We start from the raw sequence: 18,596 nt of genomic DNA, 5'->3' as shown, positions 1-18,596 counted from the left end.
ACTGTAATTCCTCCCCACCAACCCTTCCTCAGAGGCTCCACAGGAGGTCAACTAATCCGTCCTCCAAGTAGCGTATGTCTCAGGCCTTTTGATGCAGCTTTGGGTCATTTATTCATGGAAACTGCGAAGCAACTTTGTTGCCTTCACAGTGCTGTCATTGTTGGCCAGTTTTTGGAGAGTTTAGCACCTGAAATTAAACATGAGGGCAATCCAGAAAGTCATTAACTTTTTAAAACTGTCTCCCAGACCACTGACAATAGGACATAGAACATTTCACCTCTGTGTTTCCAGTTTGAATCCATCTTTGGTCAGTGGAAGCCAAAAGCCATTGCTATCCGATGGCTTTCTGGTTGTGTGGGTGAAAATTGATCTCAGTCCAACTGTTAGTGGAAAGTGGCCACATCACAAAAGATGTCCCATCTGACACTAACTCGCTTTGCACTGCTTTGTACATTTATTGGTAAACCATGGCAGAGACCAGACACTGAAAGGGCATGGTATCTTCTGATTTTGAAAAGTGTACCCTCCAAGATAGTACTGTGGCACGCTAGTGGGGCAGTGTGAGGAAGCTTGCAATGCCTGTATAATGCCTGTTGTGTGGATAAGTATAAGACTTCCCAGGGCTGCACACTGCCAGCACTACATTGAGACTAAAAAAAACCCTCTGCTAATGACCAAAGTGTATTCCATGCATTCTTATTCTTAAAAATATCTAGTACCCATAAGCACCTCTAAGAGCATAAAGACACAATCCCTGCTTGGAATAGTTGAAAATTTAAATAATGATAGTGTAGGGAGACATATTGGGAATGGATGAATAAAGATACAAAATAATGTCCTGTGCTACCATGTCATGTAGAGGATTGAGTTACATTAGAACTTCACTAATTCTCATCAATTACTGGGAAATCCACTGTATTTCTGAATCTTGTGAATTATTGGGCAAGCAAACAAAAATCTTTGGTTTGTTTTAATAAAAAAACCTTTCTATTGTATCTTATCTCTTTTTGGATACTGTAGATCTATTTTTTTGAAACTTTATAAAGTATCAGAGGGGTAGCCGTGTTAGTCTGTATCCACAAAAACAACGAGGAGTCTGGTGGCACTTTAAAGACTAACAGATTTATTTGGGCATAAACTTTTGTGGGTAAAAAATCCACTTCTTCAGATACTTTGTAAAGTTGATGAGGCATTAGTAAGTAAGGTAAAGAGATCTCACATTAAGCCTTCACCAAGAAGTAAGAAGGGTTTCCCTATTTTGTGTATCAATTAGCGAGGTTCTGTCACATACAGGAAAATATCTCCATAACCCCTGACTTGATGCATGTTTGAACTGAGGTCTGAAGCTGGAGGGTGTACTTGGCAAGTAGAAGCCACCATGAATTCTCTGGTGTCTTAATGTTTTTCCTAAAACTTATTTTTGGGAATACTTTCAGTTTGCTGAAATTCCAGCAACTTCCTTGGCCCTGGTCTACACTGTCGTAGCTGAAGTCGGAGTATCTTAGGTCGACTTACCTGGCCGTGAGGATGGCAGCAAGTCCACCACTACCGCTCCCCCATCGACTCCGCTTCCGCCTCTCACAAGCTGGAGTTCCGGAGTCAACGGGGAGCGTGTTCGGGAATTGATTTATCGTGTCTAGATGAGACACGATAAATCGATCCCCAATAGATGGATCACTACCCGCTGATGGAACACTTGATCTCTGCTACTTTCTCCCCTACAATGTTGTGTTTACTGATTTAGAGCTTTAGCAGCATGTGAAATCATAGTCTGTCCTGATCAATGTTTTCTGGGGCTTGTCACTCACTATTCTATTTGTGTAACCACTAACCAGTTCATGTGTTCAGTCATGTCTTTCAATCATTTTTTGAATTTCTGTAACTTCTTTTAATTCCTGACTTTAAACAAGGAGATGCATGTTTACACAAGGATGATGAAAAGTAATGTGGGGTGACTAGACAAATACAGCATGATCGCCAAAGGCAGTGGGCAGTCTAAAAAGCATGCAATGTGCAGGATCAGTTTTGTCTCTGGAGTAATGTAACCAACTTCCCTTGCTTCATGTTGGTGATAAATTTGGCCTGTTGTGCCTTAGTTTTAAAATAAAACGTTAGATAACCTTTATTTCTTAGGCAAAGGAAGCCTTATAATGATTACCTTATTGATACTTTGCTGCATAGATGTTCAAAATGTAACCATAAAATCTTTGGGCCTAATTTTCAGAGCCTTTGTGCAAATGAAAAATCAGGCACCTAGTTTCTCAGAAATCGTAAGGTGAATATAATCATCTTCTGTGTTCCTGTGAAACTAAGATATTTAATCACCACCTACACGATCTAAAACAAAGCACAGTTTTTATGGTTTTATATCCTAACAAAACACTTGTAATGTTAATAGCCTATTTTCTAATAGTCCTCTTCCTTTGCAGCACTTGGATCACAACACGGTCTCGGGGTTAAATTGGATAATAGAGACCAGTGACCAGCAGTCTTCATCGCCAACAACTAAAACTACCCGAAGGCACTACTGTGATTATGAACATCAAACTTTGTCCAAAAGAGAACAAGCTGAGGAGGAATCCTTATTTGCTGCTATACAGTGGCCAAACCCCCCTTTAGGTAAAATCCCATTTATAAGAAGCACTGATCCTGCCCACAGCAGTTTTGTGATTTTGAATTCCCATGTGCGTTTCAAGGTGGGAGATCAGTTAGAGGTGCTTGTCCACATGAAGGATTTTCAAGGCAAACCAAAACAGTATGGTGGAGACTACATACAGGCAAGAATTCACTCTCCGCTACTGAAAGCTGGAGCAACGGGAAGGGTTGTAGATGATCAGAATGGGTTTTACAAAGTCTTTTTCACTCTACTTTGGCCAGGGGATGTCAGAGTCTCTGTGTCTCTGGTCCACCCCAGTGAAGGGATACAAGTCCTGCAGCGCTTACGGGAAGAAAGGCCAGACAGAGTCTTCTTTAAAAGCTTATTCAGGTCTGGTAGTACTTCAGAAACCACTGTATGCAATGTGTGTTTGCCTGGAGAGCTTCCTGTCTGTAACTTCACAGACCTCTTCACTGGTGAGCCATGGTTCTGCTACAAGCCAAGAAAACTGTCCTGTGCCAGCAGAATCAACCATGCCAAGGGAGGATATCAAAAGGGCCTTCTGACACCTTCTGAGAGTCTCTTTTTCCAAACGTATGTATGTTCCTAAATATAAGCATAACCACACACTTTTTTTTTAATGGCCCTTAAGTTATATCTGTGTCTTTATGTTGACAAGATCAAGCAACAAGTTAGTTGTAATGTTGATGAAAGGTGCTGGACTGACATTTCTGGAGATCAAAATCTTCTCTTTATTTGCAGAAACAGATACTGCTTAAGTAGTAGCAGCGAAAGTTTTCCTCATGCTGCTCAGCCTGCATGCTTCAGTCTTAAACTGAAGAAACTAGGAGAGAGGTAGTGGAGTCTCTGTGCCCTGAAGTCAGTACTAGGCTTGTCTGCTGACAGTGATGAGTGTTACTGCCACTGTGATGGTGGTTGGGCTTGTTTGTTTGTTTGTTTTTTGTTTTGTTTTGTTGTTGGTCCATTTATTTCAGTCATAATTTCAGTTTATGTTCATAACTCTTAATATGCATTTGGTACATACATTACATAAGAATATTGATGATCAGTGTTGTTAGTGTTCATATACCTCACAAGGCATATTTTGTACAAAAAATATTTCAGTAGTGTGTGAATGCAAGGGTGATTTCAGTCACAGTAATTTTTTCTTAGAAAATCAGCATGTTGTTGCTAAATTGATTGCCTACTGTGCTCTTCACTCCTCAATCACCATGGCCTGAAATGACAGAAAATGGGTGCATGATAGCCTTCAATTATGAATTATTCCTATAGTAGAACTGGAGGTTACTGTGTAGCATCTATGGCTCTGCCTTCCCAATACAAGAATGTGTGGGTCTCAGCCAGGAAAAGCCCATCATGGCTTAAGGACTCCATGGAATCTATGAGGTAGCTCCCCTAGTGACTTGTACAGACTTCTGATTACTAGAAGTAATGTACCCTGCTGGCTTTGTGCAAGTAAAAATGGGTTTATGAAGTCAAATCTAATATCCTAGGACTACCAAAATGTTAAATCTTTGGCTAAGTGGGATTAAGAGAGTTGTCTCAAGGAGATTAATACGTACTGATTGGAGCTTTAGAAAGTAGGCTGCGTCTTAGAAATAAAAAATGTATCCCACATGCAGTGCATACACACAAGTAAGGAGAAACTGATGCTAAAAATGAACTTGAAATATCCAGCATTGCTTTATTACATTTATATTTTTCTTACTGTTCTTCAAGTGATGTGAATATCAAAGTGCCAGTACTTCCCAGTGGCCCTGATTCAGTGACTGTGGAACCCTTAGGATTTACAGGTAAAGTGTGTTTTTAAATATCGTTTTGTAAATCATAGTGAAATCAATAGAAAGGGAAACAGGCATGATTAAATAATACTGGAGACTTTGTTTTCCCAGCTATTTGGCAAAAAATAGTTTTTTAAATTTATGCATTGAATACAATTAGATGGTAAAGCTCTTTTTAAAAAAACTATTTATTTAGGAAGTATTAACAAGTTTACAAATCCTTGCCATGTAAATAGAAACTAAACAACTTACAACTGTGAGCTTTTGTTTAACGAGGCGTCGTCTAGGAATGGAGTCATCAGTTGATCGTACACTCTTCTGTCACAAAAAGAAAAGGAGTACTTGTGGCACCTTACAGACTAACAAATTTATTTGAGCATAAGCTTTCGTGTCACAAACTCTCTCTTATTAGGATTTGTTACTCCTGGGGGAATTCTGCACCATTGTGCATGTGCATATTTAATGCGCTGCGCATATTTTAATCCCCATCCATTCCTCCTCCCCCCCCCCCCCCCACCAATAGCTTCTGCCAGAAAGTTGCTGCAGTTCCACCTTTTGCCCACCAGATGGTGCTATGGCACGAGAACAGAGTAGCCACTCTCCTGCCAGCTAGGGAAAAGAGAGAGCCTGCAGTGCCTTCTTCACAGCACCTGTCAGGCCAGGTCAGGAGATGGGGGATATGGAGACAGACAGCGTGGAGCTGCTGGGGGTCACAGACGGGCTCATAAGGTCTAGTGGGGGAGGACAGACTGGGGCACCTCCTGTGGGGCGGAAGCCCCAAGATCTCCCTTCCTGCAGGCAGAAGCTCCTCCAAACAGGCTGGTGGGCAGAGAATGGGGAAGGGGGGGCGGAGGGCTCTGAGAGCTGCACTCTAACTGTAAAAGAGCTGCATGTGGCTCACAAGCCACGGTTTGGCCACCCCTGTTATATGTTCACTGCACAGCTCCCATTGACTTCAGTTGCAAATACTCAGACTCAGGGTCTCAAGCTGGGCATTAGAAAATGAGGAACACACAGTTAGTGACCACTTGTGAAAAATTTGGTTTAGGTGATATGATGAGCATCAAGTTGGACCTCTGTGGCAAAGGCAGGGTTAGAAGCCTCCAGGGCAGTATAAAACTGACTCAATCATGAGACCATCCTTCTCTTCCTGCAATTCCTTGCTTCATTCACTATGCATCTTCCAACTTCTGCAATGAATGAAGGAATTGTCACGCTGTCCAGAGTGGCTCACGACTGTGAGTGCCAACCTTAGGGCAGACTGTCAAGAAGCAGGGCAAAACCCCCAGTCTGGTTGTGTGTTCTATAATTAGATGTCTCCAACCCATTAACAAGTATGAACTCCTCAAGCAGTATAATAACAGGTTTCAGAGTAGCAGCTGTTTTAGTCTGTATTCGCAAAAAGAAAAGGAGTACTTGTGGCACCTTAGAGACCAACAAATTTATTTGAGCATAAGCTTTTGTGAGCTACAGCTCACTTCATCGGATGCATTCAGTGGAAAATACAGTAGGGAGATTTATATACATAGAGAACATGAAACAATGGGTGTTACCATACACACTGTAACAAGAGAGTGATCACTTAAGGTGAGACATTACCAGCAGGAGAGCGGGGAGGAGTGGGTGGGGGGGACGGGACACCTTTTGTAGTGATAATCAAGGTGGGCCATTTCCAGCAGTTGACAAGAATGTCTGAGGAACAGTAGGGGGTGGAGAGAGGGGGAATAAACATGGGGAAATAGTTTTACTTTGTGTAATGACCTATCCACTTCCAGTCTCTATTCAAGCCTAAGTTAATTGTATCCAGTTTGCAAATTAATTCCAATTCAGCAGACTCTCGTTGGAGTCTGTTTTTGAAGTTTTTTTGTTGAAGATTTGCAACCTTTAGGTCTGTAATCGAGTGACCAAAGAGATTGAAGTGTTCTCCAACTGGTTTTTGAATGTTATAATTCTTGACGTCTGATTTGTGTCCATTTATTCTTTTACGTAGAGACTGTCCGGTTTGACCAATGTACATGGCAGAGGGGCATTGCTGGCACATGATGGCCTATATCTCATTGGTAGATGTGCAGGTGAACGAGCCTCTGATAGTGTGGCTCATGTGATTAGGCCCTGTGATGGTGTCCCCTGAATAGATATGTGGGCACAGTTGGCAACGGGCTTTGTTGCAAGGATAGGTTCCTGGGTTAGTGGTTCTGTTGTGTGGTGTGTGATTGCCAGTGAGTATTTGCTTCAGGTTGGGGGGCTGTCTGTAAGCAAGGACTGGCCTGTCTTCCAAGATCTGTGAGAGTGATGGGTCGTCCTTCAGGATAGGTTGTAGATCCTTGATGATGCGTTGGAGAGGTTTTAGTTGGGGGCTGAAGGTGATGGCTAGTGGCGTTCTGTTATATTCTTTGTTGGGCCTGTCCTATAGTAGGTGACTACTGGGTACTCTTCTGGCTCTGTCAATCTGTTTCTTCACTTCAGCAGGTGGGTACTGTAGTTGTAAGAACTCTTGATAGAGATCTTGTAGGTGTTTGTCTCTGTCTGAGGGGTTGGAGCAAATGCGGTTGTATCGTAGAGCTTGGCTGTAGACAATGGATCGTGTGGTGTTGTCTGGATGAAAGCTGGAGGCAAGTAGGTAGGAATAGCAGTCAGTAGGTTTCTGGTATAGGGTGGTGTTTATGTGACCATCGCTTATTAGCACGGTAGTGTCCAGGAAGTGGATCTCTTGTGTGGACTGGTCCAGGATGAGGTTGATGGTGGGATGGAAATTGTTGAAATCATGGTGGAATTCCTCAAGGTCTTCTTTTCCATGGGTCCAGATGATGAAGAAGTCATCAATGTAGCGCAAGTAGAGTAGGGGCATTAGGGGACGAGAGCTGAGGAAGTGTTGTTCTAAGTCAGCCATAAAAGTGTTGGCATACTGTGGGGCCATGCGGATACCCATAGCAGTGCCGCTGATTTGAGGGTATACATTGTCCGCAAATGTGAAATAGTTATGGGTGAGGACAAAGTCACAAAGTTCAGCCACCAACTAAAACCTCTCCAATGCATCATCCAACCTATCCTGAAGGACGACCCATCACTCTCACAGATCTTGGGAGACAGGCCAGTACTTGCTTACAGACAGCCCCCAACCTGAAGCAAATACTCACTGGCAACCACACACCACACAACAAAACCACTAACCCAGGAACCTATCCTTGCAACAAAGCCCGTTGCCAACTGTGCCCACATACCTATTCAGGGGACACCATCATAGGGCCTAATCACATCAGCCACACTATCAGAGGCTCATTCACCTGCACATCTACCAATGAGATATAGGCCATCATGTGCCAGCAATGCCCATCTGCCATGTACATTGGTCAAACTGGACAGTCTCTACATAAAAGAATGAATGGACACAAATCAGACGTCAAGAATTATAACATTCAAAAACCAGTCGGAGAACACTTCAATCTCTTTGGTCACTCGATTACAGACCTAAAGGTTGCAAATCTTCAACAAAAAAACTTCAAAAACAGACTCCAACGAGAGTCTGCTGAATTGGAATTAATTTGCAAACTGGATACAATTAACTTAGGCTTGAATAGAGACTGGGAGTGGATGGATCATTACACAAAGTAAAACTATTTCCCCATGTTTATTCCCCCCCTCTCCACTCCTCAGACGTTCTTGTCAACTGCTGGAAATGGCCCACCTTGATTGTCACTACAAAAGGTTCCCCCTCTCCCCTCCCTGCTCTCCTGCTGGTAATGTCTCACCTTAAGTGATCACTCTCGTTACCGTCTGTATGGTAACACCCATTGTTTCATGTTCTCTATGTATATAAATCTCCCCACTGTATTTTCCACTGAATGCATCTGATGAAGTGAGCTGTAGCTCACGAAAGCTTATGCTCAAATAAATTGGTTAGTCTCTAAGGTGCCACAAGTACTCCTTTTCTTAAAGCAGTATAACAGTCCTACCATGGTTTCAGAGTAGCAGCCGTTTTAGACTGTATTTGCAAAAAGAACAGGAGTACTTGTGGCACCTTAGAGACTAACCAATTTATTTGAGCATAAGTTTTCATGAGCTACAGCTCGCTTCATCGGATGCATTCAGTGGAAAATACAGTGGGGAGATTTATATACATAGAGAACATAAAACAATGCGTGTTACCATACACACTGTAACCAGAACAATCACTTAGGTGAGACTGTCTATCTTGGCACACAGGCAAGCTGGAATTTTGTGATTATTGGTTGCTTATACCAAAAATCAAATCAGTAATCTGGTTACTCCTAGTCCGAAAGGACCAGTCATTTACCCAAGCTCAGCTGTATTTAGATTGTAAGCCAAGGACAACACTTGTAGCCACCCCTGTAATAAACTCACCAAAGGCTTATTACTTGGGAAAAGCATATAAGAGTTATTTACAAGATTAAAGCAGATAAATTTACGCACACAAATGACTTAATCTTAGATTTCAAAAGATAATAGAAACTTCTCTCATAAGCAAAGTCTCTGTGTCCTTTTGGGCTAACCCAAGCTAAACACTTGGGGACTCCTTGCTTAAGCTTAGAAATCCTCACCCCTCAGAGTTCAAGCAGCTTAGGAATAACAATTTCTCCTTAACAGGCATTTTTATTTCCTTCCTCCAGCATTCAAGCTGTGATGGGATGTGGGCTTGTTGCATGTACCCTCTTCAGGGGTGTGGGGAAGCAAGCTGCAAAGTCGTTTGTCCACAATGTTTGGCTGATGTCTGTAGACCATCTTTTGTCAGGGAGAAGATAACTCCTCTTGTGGTGAACTAGAATTTCAAACTTGGTAATGCTCCTCCTCTGACTAATTTTATAGTCTTAGGCTATGTCTACACTATGCAGCTTTTAGTGACAGGACTGTGCTGCTAGCCATGCCGCTAAATGACGTGCAGTGTAGCCGCTGTTTGTCGGCAGGAGAGAGCTCTCCTGCCGACGACAAAATGCCATCCCCAACGAGCGGCAGCAGCTTTGTCGGCAGGAGAGCACTCTTGCTGACAAAGTGCTGTTCACACCAGCACTTTTCATGAGTAACACTTTTGTTGTTTGGGGGGGGGTTGTTTTTTAGCACACCTGAACAACAAAAGTTTTGCCGACTAAGTTTCGGTGTAGACAAAGCCTTAGCAAACATTTTTATAGTTCTAGAGCCAACATTTCAATGTTACTTCATAACATGCAGATATTACAATTAATTGCAATACATGCAGCATCCCACACTCTCACACAGGTAAACCAGATTGGTTTCCACCTATATGTTTGTCAGTATTCAGTGACACCTAGGGGCCTAGATATGAGATGGATCCTATAGACAACATCTTCCTTCACTACACAATCTTGATTCATCTGGAAGTATAGTTCATCTTGTGTGCGGACTGAGGCAGGGGTCCTGTGGAAAGAATACTATGTGATCATGTAATTAAAGACTGCAACATAATGCATGCATACATGAGGGCTGAATTAACATTGCCCTTGCAACTTTAAGGTCGCATGGGCAACTTTACCTTTGGTATTTCCTAACTTTTGAGTGCTTGACTTTGCAACTTAAATGTTGTTTTAACAGTTTTTATATGTAACTTCCTAGTTTTTTGGAAAAAACAAACTGAAAAAACAGTACTATCATGTGGCATAATATTGACACCCACATGGGTCCTCAAGGGTTGGAACCTTCTGTCCACTGCAGAAGTGACCTCTGCCACTTAAGCTAATGGAGTAACTGACAGCAATATTAGGTTGTCATCCTTTATATGGGCCAGCCATGAAGGTGCTTTGAGGTGAAAGGCAATTGGAATGAATTTGTGATCCAATCTGAGACCTCATATACCAGGTTACAGCACCTCTCAAATTTGGTGTGGCTGGCCAGTAATCTGGGCCTGCTCCTTAGCTGTGTCCCTGCCAGCCACTAGAGGGGGATGAGAGAGAGAGAGACTTTGCCCAGTGGGTTTCACAGGTGTTTGCTAACCGCGGAGAAATGGTGAGACAAGGGAATCTTTTGTTCTTTCCACTCTGGAGGGAAGTGTGCTGTAGTGGGCACAGACCTTTCTGCCCTTGTTTCCCCCCCCTCCAACCTTGACCCTGTTTGCTCCTGTTCCCTTCAGTCTCTCCTTGCCCCAGTCCCAGGCGCCTTGCCCAGCCAGTTCCAATCTGTCGCTCCTTCCCCATCCTAGCAGCTCCTTGTCCCAGTCTCCCCGTCTTCTTTGTTTTTGAGTTAGGCTGCTTCCTTCTCCATGCTAACTGGGAGCCAGCAGGTGGACCTCTGAGACCACAGGAGAGACAGGTTCCTGCCCTCGGTTCTGATGCTTGGTACCACAGCAATCCACAACAGCTGGGAGGAGCAATTGCAGCTCCATCCCTGCAGCCCCGGGATGGGGCATGCTCAGCGAGGAATGGTATCTTAGGAGAATTTAGCTGCCAAACTCAAACAAGTCTCTACTGCACATGTGCAAATTTGAGATTTTTTCAAAGGCTTATAACTTGGCCAATTTTGGTCTGATGATTTTTCATGGCACATCCCTGACAAAGATAACCTCCGCTCATCCAGATTTCAGTTCCTTTCTCTAAGGCGTGGAGATTCTAGAGCTTATCAACTAAATGATTGTAAGATTTTTTTATTTTTTTTTAAACCTGGGAGAAACTATTCTTCCCTAATCTTGGTCTCAGAAATAGCTAAACCATTTTTGCTGAAACATTTAAAAAAAAAAAAAAAATCCAGCCTCAGGCAGACAGCTTGCATGGAACGTTTCACCCTGAACCGTTAAAGGAGGGCAAAGTTACAAGAAATTTACAATGGGGCCTTTTAACGTGAAGTATGCTTAAGTAACCTTAACTGTTGGTGAAGCTGGTAGAGATGTCTGTAACTGTCTTTTGTTGTAGAAGGAGGAAAAAATGTGTTAGATTGGGGTGTTTAATCAGTTTGTTTTGTCATGCTGCTTTGCGTTAGGATAAGGGTTGATGCTTTTGCTTGGTTGGATATACTTCCATGAAAATTATCGAGATTATTTTTATAATTGTGTATTAATTTGGAATCATTTTCTTCTTCCAGAATCAGCAAATCTGGACAGATCTCAAGGCCCAGATATTTTCCCTTTGGGTTACTATTACCAAGACGAGTGGAGGCCAAGAACACGTTGGATCCGTCATTTTAACAAGACAGCTGATATAAGCAAATGCTTACAAGGAAAAGTAGTCCACTTGTTTGGAGATTCTACAATAAGACAGTGGTTTGAATATCTGACCACATTTGTTCCAGGTTGGTTATTTTCTTGCTTTGTGCCGATTGCTTTCAAAAAGTCTTTACGTCTCTCACTCCATAGTGATTTTATATCCTAATATCAAAATAATGGAAGAAATAAAGAGGGATGGAGGGCAAATGGATTTTCAATAAATAGTCATTGATAGGATGAGTCATCCAAATTCCTTAGTAAAGATTGGAAATATATGGGACCAAATCCAAATGAACAAATATATATGCAATACACCAGAGGTGGACAAACTATGACCTGCGGGCCAGATGTGCCTGCCCAGCCCCGGAGCTTCTGGCCCAGGAGGCTAGCCCCCGGCCCCTCCCCCGCTGTCATGCAGAGCAGCGCAGCAGCGTGTCTGGCTCCGGCCGGGCAGTGCAACAGCCAGATATGTTGCTTTGAGTGGCATGGTAAGGGGGCCAGGGGTTTGAATAAGGGGCAGGAGGTACCGGGGGGGCAGTCAAGGGATGGGGTGGTTGGATGGGGCGGAGGTGGGGGTGGTGGTCAGGGGACGGAGAACAGGGATTGGTTGGATGGGGAAGAGGTTCTGGGGGGAGGCAGTCAGGGGACAGGGAGCGGGAAGGGTTAGATGGGGTGGTTAGGGGTGGGGGTCCCAGGAGGGGGCGGTCAGGGGACAAGGAGCAGGGGAGGTTGCATGGGTCGGGGGTTTTGAGCGGGGCAGGCAGGCGGCGGGAAGTGGGAGGGGGCGGGGCCAGGCTTTTTGGGGATGTGGCCCTCGGGCCAAAAAGTTTGCCTACTCCTGCAATACACCCTCAAAACCAGCACCATGGAGTGTGTTCTGCTTACATCTATAAAGACCATTTCTATTACTTTGAAATAAGCGAGCATGTTAATATACAACCACCAGGGGGCATGATGTAGCTTCTATAAGACATGGTAGCAATTGCAATGTCCCAGTAATGTAACTTTTTCAATTATTGTGGGTCAGTGTTGGACTCTTACTTCTTTCATTTCACTCAGAATTTTGACCTTCCTTATTAGATGGCATAATTTAACAGCCAGTAATTGAATTAACCATCATAACTGCATAAAGGAATCAATTTTATTTAGATAAAGGGTGGAAATCATTTTAATACAGTTGACGTAGCTCCTGAAGTGATAATTAAATTAAATGGAGGTTAAAAGTTGGCAGAGAAGGCTTTCTGCTGGCACTTTATACGGCAGGGTATTTATGATGGAAAGAATCTGCTCAGAAAATCCCTTTATTTGTAAGGTGGTGGGGGAAAAACAATTTATCTGAAGTCAATCAAAGATATAGCTTTTCATTGATAGCATTTCAGCTTTAGAGAGATGCCAATCTTAGTGGGTATATGTTTCGGTGCTCAGGTCGCAAAACATCGGAGTTCAGAAAGTGTACCATGTGCTTATTCATCTGTGTTTTTTAACTGCATTTAGTATTCTATTCAAACACTCTTTTCTAGCACCAGAACTTTCATACTGTCCAAATTATTTATGGATAGTAACAGATGGCAAGTGAGGAAACCTTTCTTCTTCTTGTGTTTCAGATCTAGTGGAATTTAACCTTGGGAGTCCTAAAAACGTAGGTCCTTTCCTGTCCGTGGACCTGAAGCACAATGTCCTGCTGAAGTTCCGCTGTCATGGGCCACCCATTCGCTTTACCACTGTCTTCAGTAGCGAGCTACGCTATATTGCCAATGAGCTGAATGGCATTGTAGGCGGAAGAAACACCGTGATAGCCATCACCGTATGGTCCCACTTCAGCACCTTCCCTGTGGAGGTGTACATCCGGAGACTGAGGAACATTCGCAGGTCCATAATTCAGCTGCTCGATCGCAGCCCCAAAACTCTAGTGGTCATCAGAACAGCCAATGTTCAGGAGCTTGGCCCAGAAGTGAGTCTCTTCAACAGTGACTGGTATTCCTTTCAGCTTGACACAGTCATGAGGAAGATGTTCTCAGGGATTGCTGTGTTCTTTGTGGATGCCTGGGAGATGTCTCTGGCCCATTACTTGCCACACAACTTGCACCCACAGGACATCATTGTTAAGAATCAGATAGACGCATTCCTGTCTTTCGTTTGTCCTTCAGAAACGTAGCACAATTGGTGGAGAGGAGCCCCGTGAGAGAGAGAGATAGATAGATAGTGTTTTGCTGCAGCATAACCAAGTCATTCTCTATCAGAGCTATAAAATGTAGCTACATGCAAACTGTATGGTTCCTGTTCCCATATGTGATCTCAGTTGCTTGGCCATGAAGACAGATGACTGTGAGGAGGAATGGACTAATTCTGACCACTTTTATATCTTCCTGTAGGGATGGTTCCTCTTAACCTTGTAATTTGTCTCAGATTACTAGGGTGCTCCTTAAATCAAAACTACAAGACTCACTACAGAAGTACTTAAATTATTAGCTTTATTAATTGTCTGTCTGCACTGCATGATTATTCATACAGTACTGATTCAGTTCCCAAAGTCCTTTCTTACTATCCAGAGTACAGTGTGAAACCTGGGAAGGATTGTTTGGGAACAGCGTTTTCTTTGGTTGTTCCAAGGTTGTATTGGGTATTTGGAACAACCAAAGATGTTTCATATTGTGCTTCTTTGATTGAAGTAATCTGGGGATACCTCTTCCAAAGTCCTAATCAGGAATCTAAAGGGGATGTCCTAAAACCACTAGATCAGTCCAGAAAGCACAACCTAAAAAGCCTGCAGAATTATCAGAATATTTATTGGATGTGTCGGCACTGATGTTAATCAACCAGCATGTTAATCAATCATCCACAATGTTTACAGAATGGCTTCTAAATAATACAAATAGCCAGCACCAGTTGTAGGTAGTTTCTTCTTCAGCAGCAACAACAAATTTGCAATAACTCATTGGAATGTTTCCTTACATTTACAGTTCATAGATCATAGAATCATAGAATATCAGGGTTGGAAGGGACCTCAGGAGGTCATCTAGTCCAACCCCCTGCTCAAAGCAGGACCAATCCCCAATTTTTGCCCCAGATTCCTAAATGGCCCCCTCAAGGATTGAACTCACAACCCTGAGTTTAGCAGGCCAATGCTCAAACCAGTGAGCTAAATGTTTTCTCCTCCTGTCATGTGCTCACTCTGTTTTAGTACTTCACTGCTGCTTATGGGACCCGGCTTCTGTTTATATTAAGGAATATATTTGTTTTGAGGGGTAGGAACACACACAATTACATGGACTTCACAAACGGCTAAGGTGGGGGAGAGAGTCAAATTTTGATCCTACAGCTCTTGACAGCGTCACTATAAATTCTTGCTCTGACTGATCTTTGTTCTTCCACTTTTATGTTGGGCATTCTTTGCACCATTTTCATATCTGCCAGCTATATGGGGTACAAAATACCTTCAGTGTTGCCCTGTGTATTTGGTAAATCCCACCTGAATTTCCAATGTTAAGCTGAAAATTTATTGCTGAGTGGCCCTTTTAGAGAAAGGGTTAATAGATTTGCACATTGCACTTTCTGTTTTGACTGGATCTGGTTACAGTGTAAGTCACACTTTGATTTATTGGCTTGATGAAGTTCAATTCCCAGATTGAACACTAACAATGAGATCTTCAGAAGGCTGCTCCCATTGAAACCAATGGAAATTCTACCATTGACTTCAGTGGGAACAGAGCATTGCCATCTTTCTCTCTTTGTAGCCCTTCTGTTTCTCTGCCACAGTCTTGCTCCCCTGTCGCTGTGCAACAGGTGTGAGCAGAGTCCTAAGTTTTTTCCCCCCAATTTTAAAAGTTCTAGCCTTCCCATTGGCTCTTTTGGTCAGGTGCCCACTCCCTTTCCTTTACCTGGGGGACTTTTTAACCTTTTACAAGTTAAGCAAGTAGAGAACAGCTACCAAGAGGAATTTTACAGCCAAGTGGCTGACTGGGTGTCCATCAAAGGGAGCTACCGCCCCCCCCGCCCCTCCCCCACACTTCATTTATCACAAATGTATACATGTGTACCATAACCATTGAATTGTCAGATAACTGACCTACGCCATGGCAGCTTAACTTGAGCCTTTGTTGGTGTGGTTATTTCTCTTGTATCAGACATAAGTATGTGCAAACCAGCAAAGAGGAGCATCTGCCCCTTTGCAAGATATTGTGGTGACACAGATAGTTTTGGTTTGGGAGCAACAGTAATTGAAAAACTAAATCCCTTTATGGGTCCAGTATGCAATTGTTCCTATTTTAGCAGTTTCAAAAGGGGGTGAAAGACTGCTACAAGGGGTATTTTTGCTTTTTAAAAATCTAATTGAAATTGGTTTCAATCACATTTATGACCAACTTCTTTTAAGTCATGAATTTTAAAATAAGAAAGTTGCCAGTTTACTCAAGTTAAGGACCAATATTTCATTACTTTGGGAATGGGGATTGACAGGAAAGGAAAAATAAACTGGAGTTTCCAGTGTTCAACATTTTTAACAGTGGTCACATTATACTTCTAAATCAGTAAAATTTAATTGCAATGCTGTTTTCATCTCTATAGTTGTCAATGATCTCACCTGTTGTATATTGACGTAGCTATAGCAGTGGTGGGCAAATTTTTTGGGCCGAGGGCCACATCTGGGTGGGGAAATTGTATGCAGGGCCGGAGCAGGGGGTTGGGGTGCGGGATGTGGGAGGGGGTGCAGTGTGCAGGAACGGGCTCAGGGCAAGGGATTGGGGCAGAGGAGGGGTATAAGGGGACTCAGGGAAGGGGGTTGAGGCGCAGGAGGGGTGCGGAGTGCAGGAGGGGGCTCAAGGCAGGGGTGTAGGAGAGGTGCGGACTGCAGGAGGGAGCTCAGGGCGCAGGGGTTGGAGTGCAGGAACAGTGCGGGGTGTGGCAGGGGGCTCAGGGCAGGGGGTTGGGGTGCACAGGGGTGTGGCAGGGGGCTCAGGGCAGGGGGTTGGGGTGCACAGGAGTGCAGCAGGGAGCTCAGGGCAGGGGGTTGGGGTACAGGAGCGGTGCAGGGTGTGGCAGGGTGCTCAGGGCAGGGGGTTGGGATGCACGGGTGTGCAGGGTGCAGCGGGGGCTCAGGGCAGGGAGTTGGGGTGTACGGGAGTGCAGCAGGGAGCTCAGAGCAGGGGGTTGGGGTACAGGAGGGGTGCGAGGTGCAGGCAGGGAGTTGGGGGGTGGGGTGCAAGAGGGGTTCGGGCTCCAGCCCAGCACTGCCACTTACCTAAAGCGGTGCCGGGGTGGCAGCGGCATGCGCCGGGGCAGGCTCCCTGCCTGCCCTGGCCCCTCGCCACGCCACTCCGGGAAGCAGCCAGACCTACGTCCCTGCACGGCCCCTGGGGAAGGGGGGGGCACAGGGCTCCATGCACTGCCCTTGCCACATCTCCAGGTACCTCCCCTGCAGCTCCCATTGGCCGCGGATCCGGCTTGCGGGCCGTAGTTTGGCCACCCCGATCTACAGAATCACAACAATAAGTAATAAAATATTTTTAAATCAATTACTTCATGGTTTCTGTCGTTATGAGCTAAATAAACTGCTTTAAGGTTTGAGAAGTGGTTATATAAACTTCCTGATAAAATTTTAAATGGCTACAATCTTATCTTCCAGCCCCTTAACACTCACCTCTATCATGCCAACAAAACCCAGCCTGCTGATAATGGCTAGCCAAGTGAGAAGCTGTGACTATTTCTCTTTCCCCTATTTGCCTACTCCCTGCCCATAACCGGAACAAAAAATACAATACACAGCTGAGACAATTCTTCACCATTCTTGTGCTTGTGTGTATTATTCTCATCCCTGATCTATTTACATCTTTAAATTGTAAACCCTTTGGGGCAGGCACTGTTTTTTTTTTTTAATACCGTTTCCCACACCCTAAACCCTAATCCCGATTGTAAATATCTAAAAATAACAGGGATTTTTAATGAAAAATACCTAGCACTTTCATGGTGGTCTTCAGCTGAAGATTTCAAAATGCTTTACAAAAAGTGGGTAAGAATCATTTCCCCCAAGTTCCAGACAAGGAGATGGAGGCACAGTGGCGTTAAGTTATTTGCTGCTGCTCAAGGTCATACAGTGAGTCAGTGGCAAATGGTTCTAGAACGCTGGTCTCCTCACACTTATTTCAGCTGAGGCTGTTTTTTGGAACCTGTGGTGAAAAAGTCTAGTTGAAATTTTTTGACCAAGAAAAAGGGAAAAGTCTGAAAACTTTCTCGTTCTTTGTCAAGTAATGACCCTATGGGCACACCATTTCAGGTGTGCTTGTACCTTGTGTACCTTTGAGTGGAGACTTTTAGTAACAGTGTCTGTTTGACCTGTGCACACGTCCTACACATCCTTGTGCCCTGCAAAACTGAACTTGATAAATTTATGGAGGGGATGGTATGATGAGACTGCCTACAGTGGCATGTAGCTGATCTGTGACTGCTAGCAACCAGTATCTCCAATGGCTGGAGATGGGACACTAGATGGAGAGGGTTCTGAGTTACTACAGAGAGAATTATTTTCTAGATGTCTGGCTCATGGGACTTGCCCACATGCTCAGCTCTAACTGATCGCCATATTTGGGGTCGGGAAGGAATTTCTGCCAAACTGACCTAGGGGGAGACCCTGGAGGTTTTTCACCTTCCTCTGCAGCATGGGACATGAGTCACTTGCAGGTTTAAACTAGTGTAAATGGTGGATTCTCTGTAACTTTGAAGTCTTTAAATCATGATTTGAAAATTTGAGTAACTCAGCCAGAGATGGGGGTGGGGGTGTGTGTCCATTATAGGAGCGGGTGCGGGAGGTTCTGTGGCCTGCAATGTGCATGAGGTCAGACTAGATGATCACGATAGTCCCTTCTGACCTCAAAGTCTATGAATCTATGTATAGAGCTGCATGGACAAACTGCTCTCAGTTCCTTCTCTATGGCCTTTCTTTTAGTTTAATTATCCTCTTCTTTGTTCTATAAAATAAATTAAATAAAACAGTTTGTTTTACAATCTCTTTTCCTCTTACAGAAGCACTTTCCTTTCAAGG

General features: G+C 43.8%; 1 protein-coding gene across 5 annotated transcripts in view; it reads left to right on the top strand.

Moving 5' to 3' along the window:
- Positions 1-16,117, top strand: part of NXPE3 (neurexophilin and PC-esterase domain family member 3) — a 28,220-nt gene extending 12,103 nt beyond the window's left edge. For 4 of the 5 annotated variants that reach the window (XM_075118411.1, XM_048816516.2, XM_048816524.2 and 1 more), the window contains 4 exons: positions 2,430-3,190; positions 4,337-4,410; positions 11,443-11,649; positions 13,168-16,117. In XM_075118411.1, coding sequence (XP_074974512.1) covers positions 2,430-3,190; positions 4,337-4,410; positions 11,443-11,649; positions 13,168-13,718 — 1,593 coding nt within the window. In that variant the 3' untranslated portion in view covers positions 13,719-16,117. The remainder of the gene's footprint in view (positions 1-2,429; positions 3,191-4,336; positions 4,411-11,442; positions 11,650-13,167) is intronic. The other variant, XM_048816547.2, reaches the window with a different exon arrangement.
- Positions 16,118-18,596: the final 2,479 nt, after the last annotated feature.

The sequence above is a fragment of the Caretta caretta genome, chromosome 1, assembly GCF_965140235.1.
Source record: "Caretta caretta isolate rCarCar2 chromosome 1, rCarCar1.hap1, whole genome shotgun sequence".
Classification (NCBI taxonomy): Eukaryota; Metazoa; Chordata; order Testudines; family Cheloniidae; genus Caretta; species Caretta caretta.
Note: the sequence above shows the minus strand (reverse complement) of the source record. Positions and strands in the feature narration are given on the sequence as shown.